The sequence below is a fragment of the Balaenoptera borealis genome (genome assembly GCF_965194805.1).
Source record: "Balaenoptera borealis genome assembly, chromosome: 13".
NCBI classification, from domain to species: Eukaryota; Metazoa; Chordata; class Mammalia; order Artiodactyla; family Balaenopteridae; genus Balaenoptera; species Balaenoptera borealis.
The window spans coordinates 94,056,584-94,084,282 of NC_138870.1; the positions used below are offsets into that span (position 1 = coordinate 94,056,584).

General features: G+C 49.1%; 1 protein-coding gene across 4 annotated transcripts; it reads left to right on the forward strand.

The window, feature by feature from the left end:
• Nucleotides 1-355: 355 nt before the first annotated feature.
• LOC309609193 (apolipoprotein L6-like) lies at nucleotides 356-27,699 on the forward strand. 4 transcript variants are annotated; one of them, XM_082350359.1, is made up of 4 exons: nucleotides 356-3,893; nucleotides 16,944-17,028; nucleotides 19,474-20,308; nucleotides 21,169-27,699. In XM_082350359.1, exons 2-4 carry the CDS (start codon nucleotides 16,949-16,951, stop codon nucleotides 21,292-21,294), a joined length of 1,041 nt encoding a protein of 346 aa, XP_082206485.1. In that variant the 5' UTR covers nucleotides 356-3,893; nucleotides 16,944-16,948; the 3' UTR covers nucleotides 21,295-27,699. The 4 variants fall into 4 exon arrangements, 3 of the variants coding, with proteins under 3 accessions (XP_082206485.1, XP_082206486.1, XP_082206484.1); XM_082350360.1 differs by lacking the exon at nucleotides 356-3,893 and adding an exon at nucleotides 3,900-14,888; XR_014233309.1 differs by lacking the exon at nucleotides 356-3,893 and having other exon boundaries at nucleotides 3,900-20,308; nucleotides 21,169-21,416; nucleotides 21,651-27,699.

Genomic DNA, 27,699 nt, shown 5'->3' on the forward strand with positions numbered 1-27,699 from the left:
TGGCATGGCCAAAAAATAAAAAAAAAATTTTTAATTAAAAAAAAAATAAGACTTCCCTGGTGGCACAGTGGTTAAGAATCCGCCTGCCAATGCAGGGGACATGGGTTCAATCCCTGCTCCAGGAAGATCCCACATGCCACGGAGCAACTAAGCCCATGCGTCACAACTGCTAAGCCTGCGAGCCACAACAACTGAAGCCTACACGCCTAGAGCCCGTGCTCCACAACAAAGAGAGGCCACTGCAATGAGAAGCCCGCACACTGCAACGAGGAGTAGCCCCTGCTTATCGCAACTGGAGAAAGTCTGCGTGCAGTAACGAAGACCCAACACAGCCAAAAATAAACAAATAAAAAATTTTAAAAATTTATTTTAAAAAATTTTTAAAAAATAAAGAAGATTGGCATTAAATAAATAAATACATACATACATACATAATAATTTTTAAAAGATGTCGTTTGAAATGCAGTAATTTGGTGCAGGTTTTTGTTTCTCAACTCGACTGTGAGCTTCTCAGGGTAGGGGTCAAGTTCCAGTCTCTTCTTTATTTTCTTAAGCCCTGGGAGACTTCCTGGCCCAATCAATTCTCTTGGAGATGGTATATTAGTTTCTTAGGGCTGCCGTAACCAATGGCCACTGTTTGGTGGCTTAGAACAACAGAAACTTATTCTCTCACAGTTCTGCAGGTCACAGGTCCAAAATCAAGGTGTCGGCAGGGTCGGTTCCTTCTGGAGGTCCTGAGGGAGAGCCTGTCCCGTGTCTCTCTCCCAGCTTCGGGTAGTTGCTGGCAATCCTTGGTTTGCAGCTGCATCACTCCAATCCCTGCCTCCATCTTCACACGGCCCTCCCGCTGTGTGTCTGTCTTCTCTTTGGTCTCTTTTAAGGATGCTGTCTTTGGATGTAAGGCCCACCCTAAATCCCGCTTGATCTCATCTCGAGATCCTCAATTACACTGGCAAAGACTCTATTTCCAAATAAGGTCTCAATTACAGGTACTGGGGTTTAGGACTTGGACATATCTTTGTGGGGTCACTAGTTGACCCACTGCTAATGGAGAAACACAGGCCCAGAGGAGAAGGGATTTTCTCAGGGTCCCAAGGGCAGCCGAAGGCCTGCCTGCTCTCCTGATGCTGGGCCAGAGCTCTGTCACCGCCCGTACTGGCCTGGGTCCCCGAGACTCTCTGGGAAAGTCTTCAGTGAAAAACCATCTGGAGACTGACTATCTGGGCTTCGGGGGGAGCCTGCCTTTTCCTGCGCGGAGTGGCTGAGAATGTGATCAGGGAGGGAGTTTCCTTTCCCCGTTGGCTCTGTGCCTGGGGCCTTGGCTGGTGTGCAGGCCCCGCTCTGGTGGCGTCCCTGCTCTCGGAGACACTGCTCCTGTCCCCTTCTCTCACAGGCCACTGGCAGCCCTGGACACTGTGGGGAGGGGAGAGGGACGCAATCCTCCTGACCTTGGGGTCACTTTCTTTCCAGGACATGGCTCTCGCCCTCTTCGGAGAGAGATGAGAACATTGCATAGAATTTAAACCAATAACTGACTCTAAATCCCTGGTTCTTAGAGGCTGTAGAGCATCGTGATTGGGATTCTGGACTCAGAACCCAGACCACCCAGCCCAGGCTCGAGCCCCTGCTCTGCCATTTGCCGAACATGTGGCCTTGGGCACGTTATTTATTCCTCCCAGCCTCGGTTCTCTCATTGGTAAGACAGGGGCAATGGCAGACTGACCTCCCGGAGTCATTAAAAGGATGAACGTAACCACATTAGGCCCTTATCCCAGAGCTCATAGTGAAATCAGGAGAGATGGCTATTGTCACCCTGTGTGATCTGGCGTGCCATTGGAGCTCGGACTACACATGCAGTCACATGTCAGCTGTGATCTAATTCATATGACTTCTAGCCCTCAGCTCTTCCTTGCTAGACGACTCTCTCTTCTTCCCAAGGCTTTGCTTTTCTGGGCAAATTACAACTCAAGTCCATACCAGTAGGGAATGGCCATGGATCATGTTAAGCCAATTCTGGTTTTAAGAAATTCCAGGAGAGAAAGGTGGAGAGAATCATCCCTAGTCTGACGTCATATGCATTCAGTGCTGGGCAGGATGGTGACCTTAATTTCTTGCCTTAATAAAATAACCTAAGGGTCTTCCCTGGTGGTCCATTGGTTAAGACTCTGCGCTTCCAATGCAGGAGACGCAGGCTCGATCCCTGGTCGGGGAACTAAGATCCCACATGCCGCGTGGTGTGACCAAAAAATAAAAAATAAAATAAAATAACCTAAGAGCAGGCCCTGATGCCTGCCATGGAGACAAATCCTGCTGATAGACCCCTTCTTCTGATGCATGCTCACCGCCCCATGGCAGCCTGAGCATAGGTCAGCAGGCCAGATCCGGGGGCCCGGCTGCTGGCAGGGGGTCTGGGGGTCCTGCGTCCCCATGAGCAATATGTCACAGTGCCCATCACGGCAGGACGGAGCGAGGGGCCTTCTCCCTCTCTCCCAGAAGACTTCTTGGTCTCTGCAAATCCGCCCAACCCCTAGCCAGCAACCCTTGGGTCCTGCACAGGATGGGATGTGAGTCTGTGTTCTGTGTCCAGCCAAACACTTGCCTTCTTTCCTGTGGAATTTTAGAATCTAGAATGAGGATCTAGAACCTTAGACGTCAGCGGCATGGGGCATCCCGACTGCCCAGCTATGGGCCTCACCCTGCCAGTGCGTCCTCGCGGCCACGTTAGAGAATCCAGGTCCATAGACGGAAAGAGCTGGTGGCATCACCCTTCCTGGCAAGGTCACAGGGACCGGGAGGAGACTGTCTTGACAAATAAAACCCCGTTTGCTATGTTTGTTCAGCCACAGTTCCGCACCAGCAAGTCCTTTCTCTGTGTCCCCTCTGACCTCTCCCCAGCTCCATCTTCCTCCCTCGCCAGGTCCCGTGAACTTGCCCTCATGACTCAAAATGTGCTCCCCCCGAGGACTGAGTCGGCCCCGCCTGCTTTGCTCATGGAGAACAGGCCATGAGCCGCTGGGTACCTCCATCCTCCCTGGAGCTCCTGTGGATAACATCCTCCATTTCACTATATTGGAACCACATGGCCCGTGAGCTGTGGAATTTAGGTCACTTTGGGTCAACAAAGGTTCACTGTGCTAAGAGCTAATTGCCAAGGAGAAAAGATGACACAGAGGCAGGCCCTGCCCTGGTGTCACCAAGAAATGGGCATAAAGATGGGAGAACTCAGTCTCATTTCCTCCGAAGCTCAATCCCACGTAAAAGCACATCCTCCCCTTCAGCGAGGCGGGGGCCTCATGTGAGAGTGAGGGCAAGACCAAATATATATTTCCTGTGGATGTCCTTCTTGAGGTCAAGGGCAGTCTGAAAAAAAATCTGCAGGACTGGGGAGAGAATAGGGCTTGGATCCAAACCAAGCCAAGGACACAAAGTAATCGAGGCTCTTCAATTCCTAGGCTCTCAGAATCACAGAATGTTAGATTCTAAGGATCACAGAATCATAGCCAAGAAAAGGATCCTGGCTCATGCAATGGGATTCCCTATTTTTACAGATGGGGTGGGGATCTGGCAATTCCAGGGGGAGGCCACCACATTCCATACTCATTGCCGAAGGCTAAGGGTCCGCCCTAAGTGTGGAAGACCCTCCCTGTGTTGATGAGGTCATGGGGATCCCCTGCCAGCTAAAGCTCAACTGCCCAGCTTTGCCTGTGAAGTGGCATTTCCACAGCTACTGCACCAAGGGAACAGAACTGGGTCCACTGATTCGCAGGCGGACTCAGGTGGCCTCTGGATTTTCATCCCTGGCCACAGCAACGCTTCCTGGAGCCACCCCCCAGCAGTTTCCTGGAGACATCAAGACCTTCGGGTGAGACAACCCACCCCAGCCGAACAAGAGGGTAAGTTCTGGTGCCAGAAAGACTGACTCTCTGCTAGGATTGTGAGAAGACGCTCAGTGGGCATCTTTCCCAAATCCCAAGTCTGGAGACGGTAGCAGACATCCTGAAATGGATTCTTCTGTTGGCGTAGAGTGGGCGGCTCAGCCAGGGTCCTGCAGATCCACAGGGCACCCAGAGCCCATCCCCCGCTACACCCCTACCTTGGAGGATTTGCTGCTTGGGAAACACGCTGCTTTGCAAAACTCTATCCAGGTGGTCTGTGGGCCAAATCGGCAGCAGCCAGCTCTTAGACCCCTGACCCCCTCGCAGAGGACAACCATCAGTTGACTTGTCCGGAAGACCACCTCCCCGGGCTGTAAGGGCCTGATTTCTTCCTCTCTTCAACCTCAGGGCTCTGGTGAGGACTTTTGGAAACAGCACATTGCTTTTGCTGTGGGAGAGGGAATGTGACCTGGGCTGGGGAACCTGAGAACCATATTCCTCTGGCCACAGGGACCAGTAGGACATGGGTCACAAGTTAACCCAGAGAGCTCTTCCCAAGGAATCTTCTTCCTGGATCTGGTGGAGAAAACGCTCTTACATCTATAATCTAGGAACCAGAAATACATGAATAGGAATAGGCCTGAGGCTGTGTCCTCTCTGTTATGGAAAAAGCCCACCTATAATGGGACAGAATGAGGCTGGTTCCCCGAGAGAAGCCCAGAGTTTGGGGAAAGGAGAGAGAGCGAGAATGTACGAGGGGGCTATGATGGGTTCTTGGTCTCAGGGCCCGCAGTTCCTGGAGCGGCCTGACACCATGTAGATTTTCCTTTGATTCCGCGAGTTACATCAGCAGCTCTAAAACATACTCTCTCTGACCCAGTTCACATTACAATCCAGAACGCACACACACACACACATGTGTGTGTGTGTTATGATTATATGTACATCATTTTCATGAAACAATATGTAAGCCCTTATTATGTATGATACATTCTGATACTTTCCATTCCATGCCACGTCATTTTCTTTTATTACTAGTTGAGACCCACTAAATCGATTTCGTGACACACTAAAGGGTTGTGACCTGCAGTACAAAAACAACCGAGCTGGAGCAAAAGCTTTCCAGTAAATCCCCGTTTTTGCCAACACTAGTTCAAGTTGGTTTTGTCACTTGCAACCCAAGTAAATACTAACTAAATTCAAGCCTGGCGGGCAACTTTGCTCCCGTTCCAGCCCCACCCACCCCTACCCCTGGCCAGGCTTCCACAAGGAGCTCAGTTTGCCAACTCACTTACTCATTCCTCTATGGAATGAATCCACCCTAGCACTTAGCAGTGGCGTCAGACCTCGGGTGAGGCACTCCACCCCACTGGCCTCAGTCTGGGCACCTATAAATTAGGCCTGTGCCCTCTGCCTCTTAGAAGAACGGTGTGGATCCCATGAGACCCTGCGTGAAACGCTCCCAGACGGGGCTCCGAGTGTGAAGGATGCTCTCCACGTAGCCGTTCCCATCCTCCAACCCCACCATCACAAGAATCTTCATTTTTAATTTGAGTTCAGAGAACGAGGGGGAAATCCCTTCAAGAGCCTCTCAAATCTTCCACGAAAGGAGAGTCCCATGTATACGAAAATGGTGACGATGGTGAGAGTAACTGTTGACAATCCTCCCATCGTCAAGATAAACGCATTCGATCCTTCCGAGAACCCTAGGAAGTAGGTGATATGGTGCTGGAGGATTATCAGGACAGGCAGCAAGGGCCTGGAACCCAGGGGTCCTGGGGCCGAGTTCAGTGCCCTTCTCTCCCCTGTGACCACTGCTTTCCTGTCCCTCTGTGAATTGGGCTCGGTTTCCGGGCAAAGCTATGGGGGCAGGGATGGTACTTTTGCTACATTTGGCAAAATACTCTCAGGCAGCGTTTGCTCAAACCATCCTAAATGCCGTAGGCAGGGAGAAGGGCAGCGATTCCTGCAGTCCAAGGATTTCAGGGTCAGAGTGTTCCTGGAGTCCGGTCTCCATCCCTCATGACTGTCACTGCCCGAGCCAGGGGCAATGGAGCTGCCAAAGGATCCCAGGATGCCTTTCGGGGCCACGAACATGGAGTCATGGTTTGGGATTATTATAACCTTGGGTCTAAGTGCCCTGCTCTGAGCTGCCCAGCTGGATTCAGGTTGCTGCCAGTCAACAGCAGCTGGGAGGGAGCCCCTGTGTGCAGCTTGGGCCCTTGCCTAACATGGGACATTGGAGAGCTAACAGCGGCATGTCCTTTGGGAGATCCACATAAAATCTACCATCTTCACCATTAGTCAGTGTACAGTACAGAGACATTAAGTACATTTACATTTGTGCACCATCACCACCGTCCATCCACAGAACCCTTTCCATCTGGCAAAACTGAAACTCTGTCCCCCATTAAACATCAACGTTCCTTTCCCGCCTCCCCACCAGCCCCTGACAACCAGCATTCTACTTCTGTCTCTATTTGAGTTTGATTACTATAGGGACCTCATCTAAGTGGAATCGTGCAGTATTTGTCCTTTTGTGACTCGCTTATTTCACTGAACATAATGTTTCCAAGGCTCATCCATGTTGTAGCCTGTGTCAGAATTCCCTTCCTTTTTAAAGGTTAAATAATATTCGAATGTATGTATAGACTACATTTTGTTATCCCTGTGTTGTCGAACCCAAGTTCGTGTGCCTGACGCTCAATGAGGTCAAACAAACTGAAACGTCGGAGTTTGGAGCTGAGAAAGGTTTACTGCAGGGCTGAGCAAGGAGAACTGGGTAGCTCATGTGCAAAAATCCAAACTCCCCAATGGTTTTTTGGGGGAAGAGTTTTTAAAGGCAAAATTGCGGGGGAGGGCTGCAGGGTGTGTGACCTTCCTCTGATTGGTTGGTGGGGAGGTAACTTGGTGGTGCCCCAGGAATCTGAGGCCTCAGCCTTCTGGTTCCCTCCACTCTGGGGTCTACGTGCTTGTGCAGACCCGAAGTCACCATCCTCCCCCTGGGTGGGACCCCCAGGTCCAGCAGAAGAACTCAGAGATTTGTATCAGATTGTTAAGTAAATCACTTGAGGAGGAGCTGGGACTCCACTTTATCGCTGCACCATTGTTTCTTGACTGCCTTTCCTTTGTTTCTGCCTTCCCTCCCTTCCCTAATTAGTAACTGTTTGAATCTGCCCTTTGGCACTCGGGGAAGGTCTAGGAGGCTGAAGCCTTCTTCCTGCAAACAAGAAATGGGGGACACAGAAAGACTATTGTACCCAGAATGGCCACGTAGGGTCCTGTTTGGTTTCAATCCCCCCTTTTCTTTGATACTCCTCAATCTTGAGGAGAACAGGTGTGAGACAAGAAAGGGAGCAATGTTTTGGATGGAGAGGTTAAACTCGGTTGTAGGGGGACTTGGTTTCACGTGAACACTTGAGCTGCTTCCATCTCTTGGCTACTGGGAATAACACTGCTAGGAATATGGCTGTACAAATATCTCTGAGTTACTGCTTTCCATTCTTTTGGGTGTACTCCCAGAAGTGGAATTGATGGGTCAAATAATAATTCTATTTTTAATTTTTTGTGGGGACTCATTGTTTTCCACAGCAGCTGTGTCATTTTGCATTCCCATCAGCAATGCACAAGTGTTCCAACTTCTCCACATCCTAGCCAACACTTATTTTCTGTATTTTAAAAATAAGAGCTATTCTAATGGGTGTGAGGCATTGGGGGGTGTCATGTGGTGAGAGGGAGCCCAGCTCTCCTCTCCTCATCTCCAGGACCTGAGACCCTAGTGACTGCAGCAGGCGTGGGCCAGGTTGCTACCCTGCAGGATCCTGTATGAGCTCTAGCCCACATACCACTTCTCCCAAAAACCACAACGCATGAGCCTGTTACCTGAAAACTGGGTTCACCTCTTGGTGGATGTCAAGCCAATAGACACAACCAAACCAAAGATCGGGAGAAGGAAGGATTGTTTACTTGCAGCAAGTAAGGAGGACACCCGGGATCTTTCCCAAAGCAGTGTCTCCTCTGAACAGCAAAATTGGGAAAGTTTGAAGCTAAGGGTCTACACATATTCATGAAGGGGCTTGAGCAGAGGAGAATTCAGCATAGAACTGGGGCAAAGGTCGACAGAATCCAAGCTTTAGTTGATTGAAGTTAGGAGGGTCAACGTCATCATTCCATCCTCCACCTGGGCAGACGCCTTAGTTCCTGCAGAACTCAAAGATATATTATTATGTATATCCCTTGAGGAGGAACTAAGACTCAGTTTTATTGCTGAACTATTGTTTCTTGACTGCTTTTCCTTTGTCCCTGCCTTCCCTCAATTCCCATAAGATCATTGATTCCTGAGACCTGTTCAAGGGCAAACATTGCAACCAGGCTTACATCATAAAATGGCTTAGGCCAAAATGGCTTCTCTTATGTCAAGAAAGCTATTCCTGGATCTCTTCTCCGGGGACTCCCTGACCTATCTGCTTACAATTCCATGACTTCAGGCTCTACTCATCTAGAAGATTTAGCTTGGTATCTCTTCCCCTGCCCCCCATCCCCCCCCGCAAAATCTTCCACCAGTTCACCCACTTCACCTAGTAATTGTTAAACTGGAAGCTAAAAATGTGAGCTTGTCTTTAAAAGAGCAACACAGCTTCATTGATATAAAGTCACATACCGTACGATTCACTCATAAGATGTACAAGTCAGTGGTGCTTAGCATAGTCACAGAGTTGTGCAATCATCACACTACCTAATTCCAGAACATCTTTGTCACCCCCGAAGAAACCCCACACCCATGATCAGTCTCTCCCCATTCCTCCCTCCCCCCAGCCTCTGGCAACCACCAATCCACTTTCTGTCTCTACACATTTGCCTCTTCTAGACACTTCATGTAAATGGAATCACACAGATGTGAGCAAAGGGTGAGATGTAGTGAACACCTGTTGCTTTTTTGCCCGCCCAGCATCCTTTCTTGGTCTTTTCTGGGATCAGCACCCTTTTGTGTTGAGTAACTGCCTCTCTTCTACCCCATGTGGTTCTGGTGGGTGTGCTAACCAGCAAATCTCACCTTCGCGCCCACCACCCTGTTATGGCCTGAATGTTTGTGTCCGGCCCCCAAATTCACAGGTTGGAATCCTGCACCCAATGTGAGGTTATTAGGGGGTGGTACCTTTAGGAGGTGATTAGGTCATGAGGATGGAGCCCTAGGGGATGGGATTAATGCCCTTATAAAGGAGACCCCACAGAGCTCCCTGGCCCCTTCCACTACGTGAAGGCACAGTGAGAAGTCAGTTGTCACCAGAACCCAACCACCCTGCCAGCCTGACCTCAGAATTCCAGCCTCCAGAGCTATGAGCGATAAATGTTGTTTACAAGCCACTCAGTCTGTGGTATTTTATTACAGTAGCCCAAAGGGACTAAGACACACCCCAAAACACACGGATGGGCGTGTGACCTCAGCTAGCCAATCAGATTCTCTGGCAGGGATGCAAAATTGGAGTAGCCGGGAGGGGCAGGTGGCTGAGAGTCATGGGACAGGTGGCTGAGTCATCTGATGGGAGCAGTCTTGTGCATCGGCCCTAACCTCCTGACAAGTCACCAGGCCGCCTGCTTCCTGGTCTCTCCCAGCCCTGATGGTCCAGCTGTACCTTTGTGGCTGGAGCTGCCCCAGAGTCTTTCCAAAAGATTCTTAAGTTTAAATGAGCCCTGCTATGCTTTCAATTCAAATGAGTGATTATGTAATAGTCTAAAGCAATGATTCCCAGTGTCCCCTTAAGATTTAGTAAATAAAGGGAATGAGTCAAGCATTACAATAAGTAAATAAATAAGCAAGGCCGAGAATCAATCTCTATTGCTTGCAGTTCAAAGGACTTGAGGAAATCACACCTCCAGGTAGGTGTCTGATAATCAGCTATAATTCTTCAGCAAAAATGATAGGGGCCAGGCCCTGGGCCAGGGGAAGGTGACAAGGAGGTCCTGACTTCCTGCAATCAAGCTGATTAAACAGATTGGTTTAATCCTATCATTCTCATTTAGGTCACAAGAGTGAAAATGCTGTTTGTTTGCTTGCTTGCTTGTTTGTTAACAGTAGAAATTCTCTAAGACTTTGACAAGTGTTAACTACGATATTTTTGAAATACCCCTCAGATATCCCTTTATTTGTAAATTGTCCCCCCTCCCCCAATACCGACCCTGTTCACCAGGGGCTAAATCAAGGTGCTTAGGAAGAAGAACAGAGGACAAGTCCTCAGGGAGGACTTGGAAGGGGGGGACATGGTTTAGGGACTAGCTTTCCAGGATTGGGAGGGAAACAGGCGGAGCAAGAAGTCACCTGCAGCTTCTCTCCATTATGATCAAACTCCGTGGCTGAGTGGTGTAAAACCTCCCAGCGGGCACGGAAGGCAGCTGAGAGCAGCAAGGCGCAGGAGAGGCCTCCTGACAGGTTGCTTAGGTGGAGAGAGAGGCTGAATCACCTCTTCCCTCCCCTGCCAATCCAGCTCTCCCCCTGCCCCCCGCAGCCCCCAGGGCCTGAGCGAGACCTGGCAGATGGACTGAGGGCTGAGGGTGAGGGGACTTCACAGAGGGCGGGCTGGATGCTGGTGGCGGAAAGTCGGACCCCTGCAGCTCCTCAGAGCCGGGCTGGCATCACGGAGCCCACAGAGAGAGACACCAGGGGACCTTTCACCAGCAAGAGACAGTGAGGGCCCAGCAGGAGGGTGAGGTGAGGCAAAGGAGGCCTCTGCCCAGGCCAGCCAGACCCCAGAGGGACAACACAGGCACCCCCAGGCAGATGTCACCTTGGGGCACAGCAGACTTTTATGGGGGAGAGAAAAAACCCCCTGGTTAAAAGGCAACGGCAGCCCCAAAATGGAGTCCCTTATGCTAAACCCACAACAGCAAAGGAAGACTTGGTACCTACTCTAAGTGCAGCTTCAACACCCCCAGGAATGGAACCTGTAATCAGTCAGCCTAGTGGTCAGCCTGGTGGGCTGATTCCATTCCCCTGAGGAGGTCACCTTGCCTGAAACAACGCATTCTTTGCTAATAAGTTCCTTTTTCTACCCTGTTCTGCCTTTAAAAACCTTTCCTTTTCTACAGCTCGGCAGAGCTCCTTTCTGTTTGCTGGAAGGGACACTGCCCAATTCACGAATCAATGAATAAAGTCAATTTGATCCTGAAATTTACTCAGTTGGATTTTTGTTTTTTAACACCCTGATAAGAAATTGAGGCCTGAATTTGCCTGAACACTCACCCGCAAATACCTGACTTTGAAACCATTTCCCATAGGGTTAAAAAACCCATCCTGAAACTGTGCCCCTCAGGGTTAAAACAAACTGGTGACTAACAGAAATTATTGAGCTTGTTATAAAGCACAGCAGGTAAGAACAGCTTATTAAAAACTCCTCCACTTGTAACCTGCCTGCACTGACCAGGCTGGCTGTAATTATTTTCTGACTCCTTAACCCCCGCTTTAGATAGATAACTCTGCCGTGTGGCGTGGGTCACTATAGTACCAGGGCGATGGGCTTAAGTTGTTTTCCAGGAACTTGAATTCGATCGACCCCTGTCCGGTTCAAGCCAGCTAAGAATGGTTGGGACCACCGACCCTAAAACTGGACCTGTGCAGGTGTGCAAGGAACAACATTCTGGCATCAGAGGGCCGAAAACTGCACCCTCAGACGATGCTAAGAGCTTCCATTTTTGAACATGCATCCCATGAAGAAGCATGTGACTCAGATACATGTGCACAGAACCCCAATCACCTCAACTTTTCCCCACCTCCAATCAGCCTGCCCCATGCCTAAGAGCGTCCTGCTTCTTTATCCCATAAATATCTCGAGCCCTTCACATTCGGGGAGGCAGATCTGAGATTTGCTCTGTCTCCTCGGTTGGCTGCCTTGTGAATAAACTCTTTTTCTCTGTTGCAAACCTCGCCATAGTCAGGCAAACGAACCTGGTTTGGTAACAACTTTACCCAAAAGAGCGTTTTTACATGCAAGAGACGAAGGTTCCCTGAGGCCAGTTTGTTTCTTTTCAGCAGGTTGGGGACCCTTGAGGAAGGTTAGGTGAGTTTAGGAAATGAAGCAACTCCACTTCGTGGTCATCTGGGTTACAGGGCACACTTTTTGTCTCACCGCAGAAGCAGGTCTCCTGCAGGTGACAGATGACTTGCTCACCCAGCATCTCTTGGGGCTATGGTTTCATAAGAGTCTCTATAGTAAATACCCCTCATTCCAATGGCTGGCCGGTCCCTGAGGCTCCCAGCGCTGAGGAGAGGCCACAATATCTGATGTGTCGCCCGGGAAAACAGCAGGGAGGCCCAGACGGCCAGGCGGCCTGGGGTTAGCCAACTCCACCTCCAGGACATTTTCTGGTCAGAGCGTCCCCAGGTATAGGAGGCCAGGACGCCAGGGCTGCAAAGGCCCCTACGGGTCCCACCTCAGGGCCCTCCAGCCTCTCACTCCAGCTCACAGGGCCAGGGAAGGCAGTCAGCCCCGACCCCAAAGACCAAGCCTGGCTGGGTGGGCACACCTCCTGTAAAGCAAAGCCCCAAGTGTGGCCTCAGGGGGGTTGGGGAGAGGGCCTAGGACCTCTGTTCATATAAAGGTGAACAAACCACGCAGCCCCTTGTCCCAGCTTGCGTGCACACACACACACACGTGCATGTGCGCACACACACACACACAGAGGCACAAATCTCAGCCCATGACTGCATGAGAGGCTATTCCCACAGACACAGGATCTGGAACTGGGGTTGCCATTTCTTAGCTGTGTGACCATGGGGCAAGCCACCCACTCTCTTGAGGTCTCAGTTTCCTCATCTGAAAAATGGGAGAGTCAGGACCACAATCCTGTGTCTCAAATCAATGGAGCCAGCTGTGTTTCAGAGTTTCCAATCTGGGGGATTTTAGGAAAGGTCCAGATATTATATATTATGTAACATCCCCAGAAGCCCTCTTGTAGTGTAAACCCTAAAGCTGGGTTTTTGTTTTTCTTGTTTGTAATGCAAGTGCCTGACTTAAGCTTTGATTGCTGAGGCATCTACGTCCAAGATGGTGATCTTGAATAAACACACTGCCAGCCCCGGGGTTAAATAAAAAGCCAGCCACCTCCCCTGCTGAGGTTCCTCGGTTTTAGAGATCTTGGTTGATTTTAATCACTGATGATTTGGGTCACTTGTTCCCGAGCTTTAAATTTCCCCTCGTATGTTTTAAATTCACCGATAAAGAGTGAGCCCTGGAACACTTAGGGTGCCCCCTCTCCACCCCAGTATAAGCAGAACCCCAGGCCCTGCTGCTCTCTCTCCCTCTCTCTCTCTTTCGTCCCTTCCCCACCTTGACCCCCTCTCCTACCCCCATGTGGCCCAGATGTGTCATATCATTCCCAGGTCCTGTAAGTAATAACCTTTTATTTAATTAATGAATTTATTTAAAAATTTTCTTTTATGTAATTTCCAGGTTCTATAAGTCATAAACCCTTATTTAGTTTTAAGTTTTCTGATGGTTATTGCTGAAGGGCATCTTGCAATCATGAGAACCCTGGGGGCCAGTCCAACCACAACACTGGTTATTATAAACTGAGACCAGCCCAGAACTCCCTCCTTGGTCAAACACTATGCATATTTCTTCAGGGAAACTGTGAATATTCAAATGAAGAGGGATGCATCAAAACTATACACTTGCACCAGTGCAGGTCAGGTTTTACCACCAAATGAATTATGAAAAAATGTTTCCATTTTCAGAGCCTTTATGAATTTCACAGTTACAGAAAAGAGGTCTTAGACTTTAAGGTCACCCACCTCCTCGGAGGGCGGATGACAGCACTCGTGGCAGTGAAACTGAGCAGGACCCTGTGGGGCTCCTGGGCACGGAAGCCTTTCTTGTTTCTTGTTTGTAGGGAATAGACCCTAGCCTCCGTGACCTTCCCTGAGTCCCAAAGGGCAGATTCAAACAGCTGCTAATCAGGGAAGGGAGGGGATGTAGAGACAAGGAAGGAGCAGCCAAGAAACAATAGTGCAGCCTTGGGGCAGGGTCCTCAAGGGATACCTATAACAATATCTTTGAGCTCTGCTATAGAACTAAAACCTCCAACAAATAGAAGATGTTCACATTCTTCATTCCAGAGAAGATCACAGTTTGATAACCTGGGAGCTCATCAGCAGACCACCTGAGGCCAGATTAAAGGCGTGGAGGCCCTGCCACACCCTGATCCTTATCAGCAGCGCTGCCCTTGAACCACTGCTATAAAACTCCTCACCAAATCCTCCCGGGTTGGGACACACAGTTTTGAGGGGCATAAGTGTCCCCCTTTGCCTGGCAAAACAATAAAGCTATTCTTTCCCACTTCACCCAGAACTCTGTCTCTGAGGTTTGATTCAGCACCGGTGCACAGAGGCTGAGTTTTCGGCATCAGCAGGGGCATTGATGCATTTGTTGGGTATTGCTTCCTCTCAGGACATTCCCTCGCTTGCTCCGGGGCTCCTCAAGATAGCTCTCCCTCACAAGGGCTAGTTTAATAAATACCCATTTAACAGATGGGGAATTGAGGCCAAGGGCAGTTGAGGAACTGGCCCACAGGGACAGCCCTCCAGGTGGTCTGCTCGACTTGAGTCCTTGCAGGACTTGTTCTGCCACCCTTGTTCTGCCCTTGGCACAGCTAGGACCAGGAGAGGAGAGACTCAGGCCTCACTTGGATTCAGCTGTCCACTTAGTTGCACATCTATTAGAGAAAGAAGCAGAAAGGAATGTAAAAGTTCAAGCCATTTCTCGATAAGCCCCACGGTCTTCCCGAAAGAGCTGCCTTGGGCATTGGCATTTCTGTGCCTGCCTCATTGAACTTGGACCCAGTTTTGCAATCAGAGCCTCGGGCCTTTCCCCTAGTGAGCAGAACCAGCTGCAGACTCCGCACTTCGTCTTTGTCCTGCAGCCCAGACGCTCACAGCCTCCTGCTGGACCAGAGGCCTCCGGAGAGGAGAGAACAGAAGGCCCTCGGAACCTGAGGCCACAGTGAGAGCTTCACTGAGAACAGGTGGGACAGCAGACCCAGGAGGAGGGCTGATTTGGGGCCTCTAAAGGACAATGTGCCCAAGGGGTTGGCCACCTGCACTTGGTTTGGGAAAAAGAGCTGTTGTCAGGAACCCCCCAGGGGTTCAAATCCCCATCCAGCCGGGTCCTAATGTGAGATTGGGTCTGAAGTTCAGCTTCGTTACTTGATAAATCAGGATAGAAATCTCTCCTTCAGGAGTATTTGAAGTTTAAATAAAAGCATGATTAAGCGTATGATTAGACCAACCAAGTTGCATCTTTCCCTCCACTGGCTGGGGACCCCAGGATCCTAGACAGAGAGAGAGAGAGAGAGAGAGAGCCTGGACCCCAGAAAGGAGGAGACGGCATGGGCCAAGGCACTTCCCTAGACGTTCTCTGCAGGACTGGTTTAGGGCTGTCATCTTTGTAGAAAAAGATGCTGAATGAGTTGTCTCAAAATTGCAACCTGCAGTGTTTCTTGGGTTGTAGGTTTTTTAAGCGTAGTTTGGGAGTAGGGGGAGTTGGTGATAAAGATTAAGAGGATTATCTCAAAGCTGTGTTTCAGAGACACCGACTTTTCTGACTCTGATGGGGTGTGTGAGGGAGTTGGTTTGCAGGCAAAGGGGCAGAATACAGTGGAGCTGAAGTCTCCCAAAACTGCAAAGAGAAACTCATTAAAAAAAAGCTCTCATATGAGAATAACATCTCTAATCCTCTCCCATCATTTCCATCCCTCTCCCAACATAACATCCTCTGACATCCACTGAGAGAAGGTCAGTAGAGAGGGGATGGGACCTGATGGGACCAAAGGGCTCCCCACTGTCACTATAGCCCTTCATCCGATAAGACTAATATGAAAAATGGGGGAAGTTTTAGGGGGTGCTGGTAAAGAATGGGGCTCCCTCCGGGTTTCCCAGCCTCAGTACCACCGACGTTTTGGGCTGGACCATTCTTTGCTGTGGGGACCATCCTGGGCATCGTAGGGTGTCGAGCAGCATCACTGGCCTCTACCCACTAGATGCCAGTAGCACTGCCTCCACCCCGACCCCTGAATGTCTACAGGCATTACCAATATCCCCCGGGGAGGAAACACGCCCCTGATTGACATCTACCGTTCTAGACCTGGCTGTGCTCACACTGGGCTCCCCCACCTACCAAGTGCATGACGTTTGCTTTGTTGTGTATTCCTATAATGAAATACTACATAGCAATCTTTTTTTTTTTTTAATTTATTTTTGGCTGCGTTGGGTCTTTGTTGCTGCGCACAGGCTTTCTCTAGTTGCAGTGAGCGGGGGCTACTCTTCATTGTGGTGCGCGGGCTTCTCATTGCGGTGGCTTCTCCCGTTGCAGAGCACGGGCTCTGGGCACGCGGGCTTCAGTAGTTGTGGCACATGGGCTCAGTAGTTGTGTCTTACAGGCTCAGTAGTTGCGGCGCAAAGGCTTAGTTGCTCCGCAGCATGTGGGATCTTCCGGGACCAGGGCTCGAACCCGTGTCCCCTGCATTGGCAGGCGGATTCTTAACCACTGCGCCACCAGGGAAGCCCATGGTAAACATTTTTAAAGCTACTGAACGTTTTTAAAACCACGACAACATGAAAGAATTTCACAGACATTGTGTGGAGCGAAAGAAACCAAACAAATGACTCCATTGACATGAAGTTCAAGACCAGGCAAACTAATCAATGGTTATAGAAATCAGAATAGTGGTTACCTCCCGCCCGGGTCAGGTGTGGATTGACTGGCAGGGGGTTAAGGGAATCTTCTGTTCTCTATCTTGATCTGGGAGGTGATGACTCAGGTGTGTAATGTCAGAATGTATTGAGTTGAGGACTTCCTTTTGAGTATTTATCCTAGATAAGCTCCACCTCAACATAAAATGTAAAAACAGCAGTTTGCAAATATTTTGTACATTGTGTGTTTATTATTATCTTGATTCCGCACCATCTAAAATCCCTCCATACTTGAATTTCATATGGTTTCGTGGCCCCTGCAGTAAACTTGGTTTGTTTCCAACCAGAAAATCCTTTGACTTGTGGTGACAGCTCTCATTCTCCCACAGGCAAAATGAACACGGATTTGATGCCACAGAATCTGCTGGACAACCAGGCAGGGAAAGCATGCAAGGCTGGTGTCGGTTTGCAAAGGTAACCCAGAGCGCTTTTTCCTTGGGGAAAGGGCTACTTCTGCAGAAATGCTTAGGCATCCTCACGACACGCGACAAACGTGCTCCAAGAGCATCAGGCATAAAGTATGCCCTGCCCTCCAGCTGGTCTCCGTTACGTATATATGTCTCCCAGGGGAAAAAATACTCCCCCAGCTACATTAAATATTTTGGAGCACAAGTCAAGTTCTTGTCGGGGACATGACATTGGGTAATAGGACTCTGAGGTCAGAAATTGCCCCCTCAGGCCTCACCTCTGTGAGGTTCAGGTATCACCAAAAAGGCCCTTTAGTGTTACTGCATTCATGAATTTAAGCCCAAGTGTCCATTCATCAGCAGCTGTAGCATCACCAGCCCAATACAGACAATCAGCAAACGTCTGCTGAGGGAATTAGGTGTCATAGAACTCGATTGCAATTTCACTATGTCAGGAGGCATCATTGCCTAATGCGGGGTGCATTTAGTTTAATATAAAAACACAAGAAGGGAGTTCCCTGGCGATCCAGTGGTTAGGACTCAGTGCTTTCACTGCTGGGGCCCTGAGTTCGATCCCTGGTCAGGGAACTAAGATCCCACAAAACACACACACACACACACACACACACACACACACACACACACACACACACACACACACGCGCGAAGCCAAGCTCCCAACCACGTGAAAGACAAAACTTCACAGTGAATGCAAAGTGACATTGTTGATCTTTTTTTTTCCTTTGGAATTTTATTTTATTTATTTATTTTTACAGCAGGTTCTTATTAGTTATCTATTTTATACATATTAGTGTGTATATGTCAATCCCAATCTCCCAGTTCATCCCACCACCACCACCCCGCTTTCCCCCCGCGCTGTTGATCTCTGCAGGTACAAACCTCTCTGTTGTTTCTCTTCGTCCCTACAAACCTGAGGAAGTAGAGAGATCAGGGTGGGCTGGATGGTGGCGTCTGTGAAGTTGGGGGTCTGTCAGCAGGATTACCCTCCCTGCTGTCATCTGCCCCTTCCCCACTGCAAGTCCCGGGGTACTTTTTGCTTTGTCAACTGATTTACAGCTACGGGTTAACTGACAACTGGGCCTAAATTAATTACTTCATTAACACTAAAGGCTTCCCTGGTAGTATATTTGGTTTCTAACCTTTTCCATTGAGGAATTGTGTGTGTGTGTGTGCGTGTGTGAAGAGAGATTAAAAGGCATGTGTATATATAGCTCAGTGAGGAATTCCTCACATCAACTGTCCGATGAGAGGAAGAACTGAATGTGCTGACCGTCTGGAGCCCTCAGTCCCCGTTCAAAGCTCCATGTCAACCTCACACCTTCCTTTGTGTGAGAGCCCTGCCCCGCTCTGGGCTTCTGTTTCCTCCAGAGAAAAGTAAAATAGGAAGCTTAGATCTTCCTCAGGGTTCCTTCCAGCTCTGACACCCTCCTGTGGGCAGGGTATCTGTGTTATCACCAGGCCTCCTCAGCTCGCCCTGAAGGAAATGTACTCAGGGCCCTTGGCACGAGGAAAGTGCCTGAAGGAGAGGGCTTTGTTCTCCCCCGAGACTGCTGTCCCATGAAAGCCACACTCAGCTGGGCTGGCAAAAATCCCTCAGTACTGCCTACTGTGAGAAGATGGGGAAAGGGGCTGGGTCCTTTTGTCCCTGACTTCTTCCATGAAGAACCAATTCTGCTCGAGAGAGCAAGGAAAGCCGGCCAAATGCCAAGGAGAACATTCAGAGCTTTAGCAATCATTTCTCTCAGCGCTCTCAGTGTGCAACTCCTGAGGCACAGCAGAGCGCTGAATTCAAGTTCATCAAAGTGGAGACTTCCCTGGCGCTCCAATGGTTAAGACTCTGTGCTTCCACTGCAGGGGGCAAGGGTTAGATCCCTGGTCGGGGAACTAAGATCCCACAAGCTGAAAAAAAAACAAGGTCATCAAAGTGGGGGATGCATTATACAATATGGCGCCTCTTCCCCCTCACTCACCTCTACGCGTACAGGACTCCCAACCTCCTGCCCAAAACCTGGTCTCTGCTTCCTCCTACTTTTCCCAGACTTCTCCCTCCCGGCAATTAGTCCCAGGTTCCTTATCTTGACTTGGATCTTAGCATTTCCCACTGCCCCTCCTCGTGACAGTTCCATAGCCTCTTTGAACAAGGTTGAAAAAGTCCCTCTTTTAATCCACCTCTTCCATCTCTTGGCCAGGGCTACGTTTCTCCCATTTCCCTCCAGATCTCCCTCTTACGTGTTCTCTTCAGGGAACCAGCAGCTCCCAACAATGCTCTGGGACTTTTCACAGTTGAGTTAGAGCTAACAGAGATGTTAGGAAGATGCAGGCAGGATTTAAAGACTGGAGGGGCGAGAACATCCAGAAACCACACGGGCTTGACTACGAATTTGGCTTTCCCATCTGGGAGACTGAAAATCTTTATTTCACTCATCCACAGGGACGAAGATGACATTCTTCCATATGAAGATGTGAAGTGGCAAGATAGTGACCTGTCAGCTGAAGAAAGAATATTTTTGGAAGAGTTTCCCATCTTGAAAGGGGAGCTGGAAGTGGGCATCAGAAAGCTCCGTGCCCTTGCAGACCACGTCGACACAACCCACAGAACACTCACCAAGACCAGCATGGTGGCCAATTCCATCGCTGTGGTCTCAGGAGCCATGAGCATCCTGGGCTTGGTCCTCGCTCCGGCAATAGCAGGAGGAAGCCTGGTACTCTCCGCTGCTGGTAGAGTTTTGGGGAAAGCAGGGGAGGTCACCAGCATCTTGACCAATGTTTTGGAACGCTTTCACAGTCAAGAAGCCCAAGCTTATGTCGGTAGCCTAATGCCCACCCGTGGCCATGCTCTCCCGTGGCTCTGGAGAGCTGGGGCAGCCTATGTCGTGGCCGCCGGAGAGGTGGTCCAGAATTGTGACAGCACCATCAAGGATATCCAGAGGAGCATCCGTGCCTTTCAGATAGCCAGGGCCCACCCGCGCCTGGCCACTGCTGCCAAGAGTCTCCTGACCACTGGCCAAGTCTCAGCCCGAAGGAGCAGGCAGGTGCAAAGGGCTTTTGAAGGTACCACGCTGGTGATGAAGACAAAAGCTCGCTTGCTGGGTACCGCAATGGCTGGCTTCTCCCTCAGCGTGGGCTTGGCCTCCCTCCTGAAAGACTGGAAGCAGCTGAAGGAGGGAGCGACCTCCGAGCTTGCGGAAGAGCTGAGGGCGCAGGCTTGGGAGCTGGAAAGGAAGCTGGCAGAGTTCACCCAGTGCTATGAGAGCCTGCAGCAGAAGGTGAGGCTGTGGTTTCCCTCGTGGGTGGTGCTGGAGGAGGGGGAAGCTTTAACTGGGGCTTCTGGGCACCAGGGTTTATGGGAAGGGTGATGAGGAAGCCAGTGTGTGTGTGTGTGGAGTTTGCATGGATGTCCCCGAGGACATGGGGCATCTGGTGGCCCTGAAGGTCCAAACGGTATCAAGTTCATCTTGGAGATAGTGGCACCAGTCCTGGAGAGACCTGGTCATGGCTTCCGTTTCTTCCTCGATGCTCCTTGAGGTCCATGTGCTGGGAAGAGGGTCTTCCCAGTTGTACAGAAGAGGACACTGAGCCACAGGGAGTGTTAGGGACTGAAACGTGTCCCCCTAACACTTATATGTAGAAGCCCTAAGCCCCAAGGTGACTTTTTGGAGATGGGGCTCTTGGGAGGTGATTTGGGTTGAATGAGTTTGTAGGGGTGGGGCCATAATCCTAGGGGACTGGTGTCCTTATAAGAGGAGGAGGAAACACAGAGGGCTCTCTCTTTCTCTGCCTGCACCGGCACAGAGGAAAGGCCCTGTGAGGACAAAGCAAGAAGGTAGCCGTCTGCAAGCCAGGGAGAGTCCTCACCGGGCACTCAATTGGCCAGCACCTCGATCTGGGGCTTGCATCCTCCAGAACTATGAGAAAATACATTTTTGCTGTTTAACCCCCCAGACTGTGGTGTTCATAAGCGAGCTTATGTCACTTGCCAAATGCTTGCGACTATGTGGAGGGAGAGTCAGGATGACAGCCCGGGAGCCTGACTTCTGAGCCCTCCATGCTGCATGGATCTCCACGCCATGCTGCATAGGAGCCTTCTGTAGCTTTCCTTTGATTGGTGTGTGTGTGTGTTTTCCAGAAACTCTCCCAAGAAAAAAAGCCTGTGAGCTCCTCTTCGGAAGAAACCATGGGGACTGTACCTCTGCCACCAGCCAGGCGTGGGAAAGCAGGATCCCAGGGGACAGGAGAGGATGAAGGCAATTGAGCCCAGGGGCCTCTGAGTGGAAGAAAAGGGGACCACGGCGGTGGTGGGTAAGGTTGGCAGAGGCAATGCCTGGAGACTCAGCAGCTGACAGGTCTACGAGGGTCCTGAGGGCGCTGTCAGCGGTGAGTGTCACACTGTAAGTTAAGGGAGGTCAGCCTGTCCCATCCCTCCCTCCTTCATGTGTGTAACTCATTTCCTGGACTCCTCCAGCGGCCCTGCTCCCTCCCTCACATGCAGAGTCAGCCATTGTGAAACGTGTATTGTTTGACCCCAGGCTCTATATTAAGTGCTGACATCAGACAGAAGGGCTCCGGGAATGAAGGGTATCTTGTGTTCTCTCTTTTGTATCAACTCAGCTTGTGTTGGCTCTCTGTCCTCCCCCTCCCTCACCTGGGCAGTAATCACTGGAGAAGATCCTGGGTTTGCACATAAAAGGATGTCACCGGAACCTGCTCAGCCTGATTCCCATCAGGAAGGAGCCCCTCCATCCTCCCCACAACAGAAGTTCTTGGAGCTCCTCAAGACACGGGAACCTGTAGGAACTCTCCTGGCTTCCCCGTTCACCCATCTTACACCTATTTTTTTTCTTTTCTATGTTTCAGCTGCTATTTTAAAAGTAGTGTATGGACATTCAATACAACTTTTTAAAATTCAGGAAAGTAAAGAATAGGGGGAAAAATAATGCCCCAATCAAGGGTGCTGGTATTTTGGTGGAGAATTTTCTTCCTGTGCTTTTCTTGCTTTGGGCATTACTGCCTGCTGGGGACCCTCTCTCGAGGCTGCATTGTAGAGTAGATTTTTTTTCTGTAACCCACTGAGTTTTCTTTCTCTTACATTCTCAACTCCCTCATTTGCCTACAGATCTATAACTTTCCATTTTGTTGTTTTCACTTAGCAATATTTTCTACCCTTCCATGTTTCACAGAGTTTTTATAGACATTGCTTTTCCATGTTGCAAAATATTCTCTTGACTGTACCTACAATGTTTTAATTAGACATATATCAGTCATCACTTTGTTAAGTGGCCAAAACCGATTCAAACTGGCATATGAAAAAGAAAGGAATTTATTGGCTCATGTACTTAAAAAGCTTAGGGGAACAGTGGGCTTCAGGTGTGTGTGGATCCAGAGGATAAAAATGTCATCAAGGGCTTCCCTGGTGGCGCAGTGGTTGAGAATCTGCCTGCCAATGCAGGGGACGTGGGTTCGAGCCCTGGTCTGGGAAGATCCCACATGCCGCAGAACAACTAGGCCCGTGAGCCACAATTGCTGAGCCTGCGTGTCTGGAGCCTGTGCTCCCCAACAAGAGAGGCCGCGATAGTGAGAGGCCCGTGCACCGCGATGAAGAGTGGCCCCCGCTTGCCGCAACTAGAGAAAGCCCTCGCACAGCAACGAAGACCCAACACAGCCATAAATAAATAAATAAATAAATAAATTAAATTTTAAAAAAATGTCATCAAGCATCTGTCTTTCCACTTCTCAGACAGGCTTCCGCCACATTCAGGCGCCGTGGCCTCAGCACCTCTAGGTGTGCCTGCTGCCAGCTGGGGGACTCCCACATGGAAAGGGGAGGGGCAAAAGTCCAGGGACCCACTCTGATTGGTCAGGACTGGGTCATGTGCCTTTGCTGGTGCTGGTGTCTAGGATGGGCTATGGGAACTCTCTTATGATCTAGGGGTTTTAAGTAGTCATCCCAGGCCATGTGGTTCCTGCTTTTGTTGCTGTTATAATATTTTCATGAGCGTAACAGTAAGTAAACAGCTTTCGCCCCATTTAATATTGTTCTCTTCGTGTGCGTGAGCATCCTTAAAGTTCCGAATAAACATTGTCAATAATAATTCCTGCACAGGGACTTCCCTGGTGGTCCAGTGGTTAAGAATCTGCCTTCCAATGCAGGGGACGCGCGTTTGATCCCTGGTCAGGAAACTAAGATCCCACATGCCATGGGGCAACTAAGCCTGCACACTGCAACTACTGAGCCCGTGGGCCCTGGAGCCCACGCGCCACAACTAGAGAAGCCTGCACGCTGCAACAAAGAGCCCACTCGCCGCAATGAAAGATCCCGCATGCCGCAGTGAAGATCCAATGCAGCCAAATAAATAAATAAATATTCTTTTAAAATTAAAAAATTAAAAAAAAAAATACCTGCACAAAATACGTAGTCACGAACCTTGGGGTTTTGTTTGTTTTGTGGAAAGTTTCGAAGAAAAAAGGAAAAGAAGGAATCAGAATGGAAATTCAAGGCTCATCTCTGACACTTATTTGCCTGGTCCCATTTCTGAGTTTTGGTTTCTTCAGCCACAAAATAAGTGTAGCCTGAATAAAATCCAGGACTCCATCTGGGTGCAGATTTGCAGCGCCAGGCTCACAGCAATCTGGGAGAAAATACCCTTGACAGAAACTTGAAGAATCCTTACTAATGCTCTGAGCCAGCACCAGAGGGGGCGGGAGAGGCTCAGCTTTCCCTCGTCACCTGCTTCTCTGGTTCCCAGATTCTTCCACAGGAGCAGAAGCTTCTGGAAAAAAGACTTTCCTCCTGCCCCCTCTCTCTGGCCCATACTTCCTGCCTCACAGCCCAAGCAGCTCCTCTGCTCTCTTCCTCCCTGAAATGCCTTCAGCACCCAGCTGCTTCCCTATCAGGATCTACTTCCCGGAAGCATGCTCTTCTACATCACCTGGAATTCTGGTGAACAAACTCCGTCCCCTCATTTCATCTCCCCACTAGTTAAGTCTTTGCCCTCCTGGCCAAGAGAAGCCCATCAACTCCCTGTGTTACCCAGGGCAACCCCACACCCACCACTGTCCTCCTCTCTCTTCTGGGTTAAGTGGGGTTCTTCATGAGTGCCCCCAAGGTGGTACAAGGCCCTCCATCACAGTCAGTCAGGAGTTCTGAGAAACCTATTAGTTCTGAGGTGTAATCTACAGTTTAGGAAGAGGAGGAAGATGCATGCAATCACATGCCCTGGTGAGAGGGAGCAATCAGCTACCAGACACCCTTGATACACTCCCCCTACACCCCCCAGTGTCCGCTGCCTGCCTCTTGTCTGTAGAAGAACTTTAGCCTCCTAAGCCTTCCTGAAGCTCCAGAGAATAAATTAATCAGAGAAGTGAGAAAATGTAGAAAGAAAGGAAAACAGTCAAGCAAGACAAAATAATAATAGTTTAGCCATTAAACAAAGTCAAGAACATTTCGTTCCTTCTCAATGGCTATAGATAATACTCTGAGCCGTGTCCTTTGAGCTGTTTTGCAGATACTGAAGCCCCCACCAGGTGGGAGAAGTTAACTGCATGCTACCCACAAGCATGCAGACCCCAGACCCGTTAGAACCAGATGGTTGATGATGTTGACTCCTGATTACCTCACCACCCACCAATCAGAAGAATATCCACGAGCTGATCACACACTGCACCACCCACCTCCCTCACCTTGTCTTTAAAAACCTGTCCCTGAAACCCATTGGGGAGTTCGGATCTTTTGAGCACTAGCTGCCTAGACTCCTTGCTTGGTGCCTGCAGTGAACACTGCACTTTCCTTCAACACAACTCGGTGTCAGTAGGTTGACTTTACTGCGCATGGGTGAGCAGGCCCAAGTTTGGTTCCTTCCGTTACTTCCTAACCTTTTAAAAATTAAAAGAAATCAAAATCTTTTAAAGTCCAAAAGACTCAAAGACCAAAATCAAATTCTCTTCTAGAGTCCAGTGCAGTTTTTAAAATCAAGAAATCATCCTCCCCAATGTCTTATTTTGGCCAGTTTCAGCTAATGGTATTCTTTTATTTAAGTTCTTTAATTTAGGAGTAATTTCAAACATACAGAAGAGTTCAAGAATAGTAGAAAGAACTCCCATACGTATCCTTTCACCCAGATTCACAACCATTAACATTTTGTCCCTGTGCCAGTTATCAATGTGTTACTTCTCCGCTCCAAATCCACCCTTAAGTGCACTGCCTGGGACCCAGCACTGGACCCTCTTGACCGTTCTCCTTTGCCAGCTAGCTCTGGGTTAAGCTTTGTCAGTAGAGGGCACACTGCAGGGGAAAGGGTGTGGCCTCTTTCCTTATCCCAGTGGAGCTCAGTCATCAGGTGGACAGCCAGGGAGCTCAACATCAGCCCCAGAGACAACTTCCTATGAGTTCCAAGGATGTCCCAAGTTCAAGATCAGCCCCAGAGGCAATTTCCTGTGAGTTCCACAAATGCCCCAGCCAGCTTCCCAGCTGAGGCTTTCCCTGAAGGTGGTTTCTGCCCAGTTGGATTCCCAGTGTGGTCAACAACAGCCCCCTTTACCTTGTGAGTTTTTGTCTGCCCTCCAATGGGCAGGAATGAGGGGCCTATTCAAGTTTCTCATCCATTTTTCTATTGGACTATTTGTCTTTTTTAAATGAACTTGTTGGAGTTCTTTAAATTTTCTGGATACGGGCCCTGTGATCATCAGGGGACCATGCAGAAGTGAAAATGGAGGTGGAGGCTGGAAATAGGGGTCACGTCAAGTGGACCATAGGGGCCATAGTAAAAAGCCTGGACTTGGACTTGAAAGCCAGGGGCATCCTGAGAAGTGTTTCTTGCCAAGTTTGATCTAGGACTGGCAACAGCAGAGCTTCCTGGGAGTTTGGTTAGAAGTGCAGAACTTCAGTCATCTGAAACTGAATCAGCCCTCAGACAAGATCCCTGGGGACCTGTGTGTACGTTAAGTCTGAGAAGTGCTGCTCCGTGAGGAAGCCTCGGCATCCCTGGAACATCCTTTCTCTGCAGCTGAAAGGGAGGGAGCAGAGCTGTCCTCGGACGTGGTTCTGGTCCAAGGTAAAGACACTCTTTCCTCTGACCTGTTCACTATCTGAGCCCTTTTCCTGATGAGAAGGCCAAAATACGTATGCACCTCCCCCGACCTGGTGATAAGCAGCTATTTTTTTTCCTGAGAGCTTTGTCCACTGCCCAGACAACACTGCAGACGGTGGTCCGCTGTGGCCCAGACCCTTGGAAACACAGCTCAAAGCTGTCTCATCACATCTGCCTCACTTTCCAAAGTTAGAGATGTGTCTTGAAGTTGTGGGGACCCAGCATAGAAGCAAAACGTGGACCAACCTGCATCCACGTGCTGCGCTCACCGGGAGAGATGCCTGGGTGAGTACATTCCCCCCACTGAGCCGGCCTTTCCTTGGCTGTGAGATGTGAGGAACATAAACGCACTGACCTTACATGTTGTTTGGAGCAACATGGAAGAAAATGGATGTCAAGTCCTTTATTAAATAACGTGCCAGTCAAAATACTCGTTTGTATGGTGACTGTCGTGAGTGGTGGAAGCAAAAGAGATTTGTATCCTCTCTCTTGCTTATCTGAAGTGTCATCTCTTATAACGAACATGTAAAGGGTAAATAGGTTTTGAACACAAAGTTGAAAGATAAAACCGTTGTCAGTTTCCAGATGAATTCTAAGAAGTAAATCTAAGCTATCGTGAGTCAAAACATCTTTTCTTCTATAACCCTGAGAACTAATAGCATGCCAAAAATTATCCTGGAAAATGAAAATTACAAAATTATCACACGCACACCCACTTGCAGACCCTCTGAAGATTTCTATCCTTGCAGCTTCTGTAGCTGCTGCTCAGTTGTTCTTGTGCTGAAGGTTATTATGGAAAAAAATTTTTTTTTCTGCATTTTATCTTTAGATATTTGTTCTGTTCACATTTCTCAGTTTTCTTCTTTGGGGATTCCAATGAGTGTACGTTGGAGTTTTGCCTTTATTTCATGTATTTTCGCCAAACCTTTTTAGCATTTCATTTTCACTTCATTTTGCTTACTTTTCTCATCTCTGTCTTTGGTGTTGCTTAGTTGTTGTTTTTTTAAGTAGTGTCTCTTCTTGTATGAATTCCAGTAAGCATTTGCTTTTGTGACAGATTTACTTTTCTCTTCTTTTCTTTCCTAAGCTCTACCAGTTTCCAGTGAATTCCTCATGTTGTCTGGCTGTGATTCCGTTGAGCCCTCAGATCTCTGTTTTATAACCTTGCGTTGTAGAGGAAATTGCTTCACTAACTTTAAGAAAATTAATTGCAAAATAATTGTTCACGATTTTCATCAGCTTTTTGGCTTCACTTTTCTGGTGCATGTTCTTAATCTGCTGTTTGTTTTTGTTGTTGTCGTTACTATCTTCCTTTTTGTCTTGTAATTTTTTTATTGTGGTAAAATATATATCACATAAAATTGATCATTTCATCAGTGGCATTAAGCAAATTTATATTGTTGTGCAACCATCACCACCATCCATCTTCAGAACATTTTCGTCTTCTCAAACTGAAACTCTGTCCCCATTAAACACTAGCTCCCCATTCTCCCTGCCCCTCAGCCCCTGGAAACCACCCTTCCACTTTATATCTTTATAAATTTGAATATATATATATTTTTTGGTCACACCAC

What these genes read in the sequence shown, in the direction of transcription:
- LOC309609193 (XM_082350358.1), top strand. Translation starts at nt 19,346, where the DNA reads ATGTTAGGAAGATGCAGGCAGGATTTAAAGACTGGAGGGGCGAGAACA. An exon ending in ATGAGAGCCTGCAGCAGAAG is followed by an intron (nt 20,309 to 21,168) that starts GTGAGGCTGTGG and finishes TGTGTTTTCCAG; the next exon opens with AAACTCTCCCAAGAAAAAAA.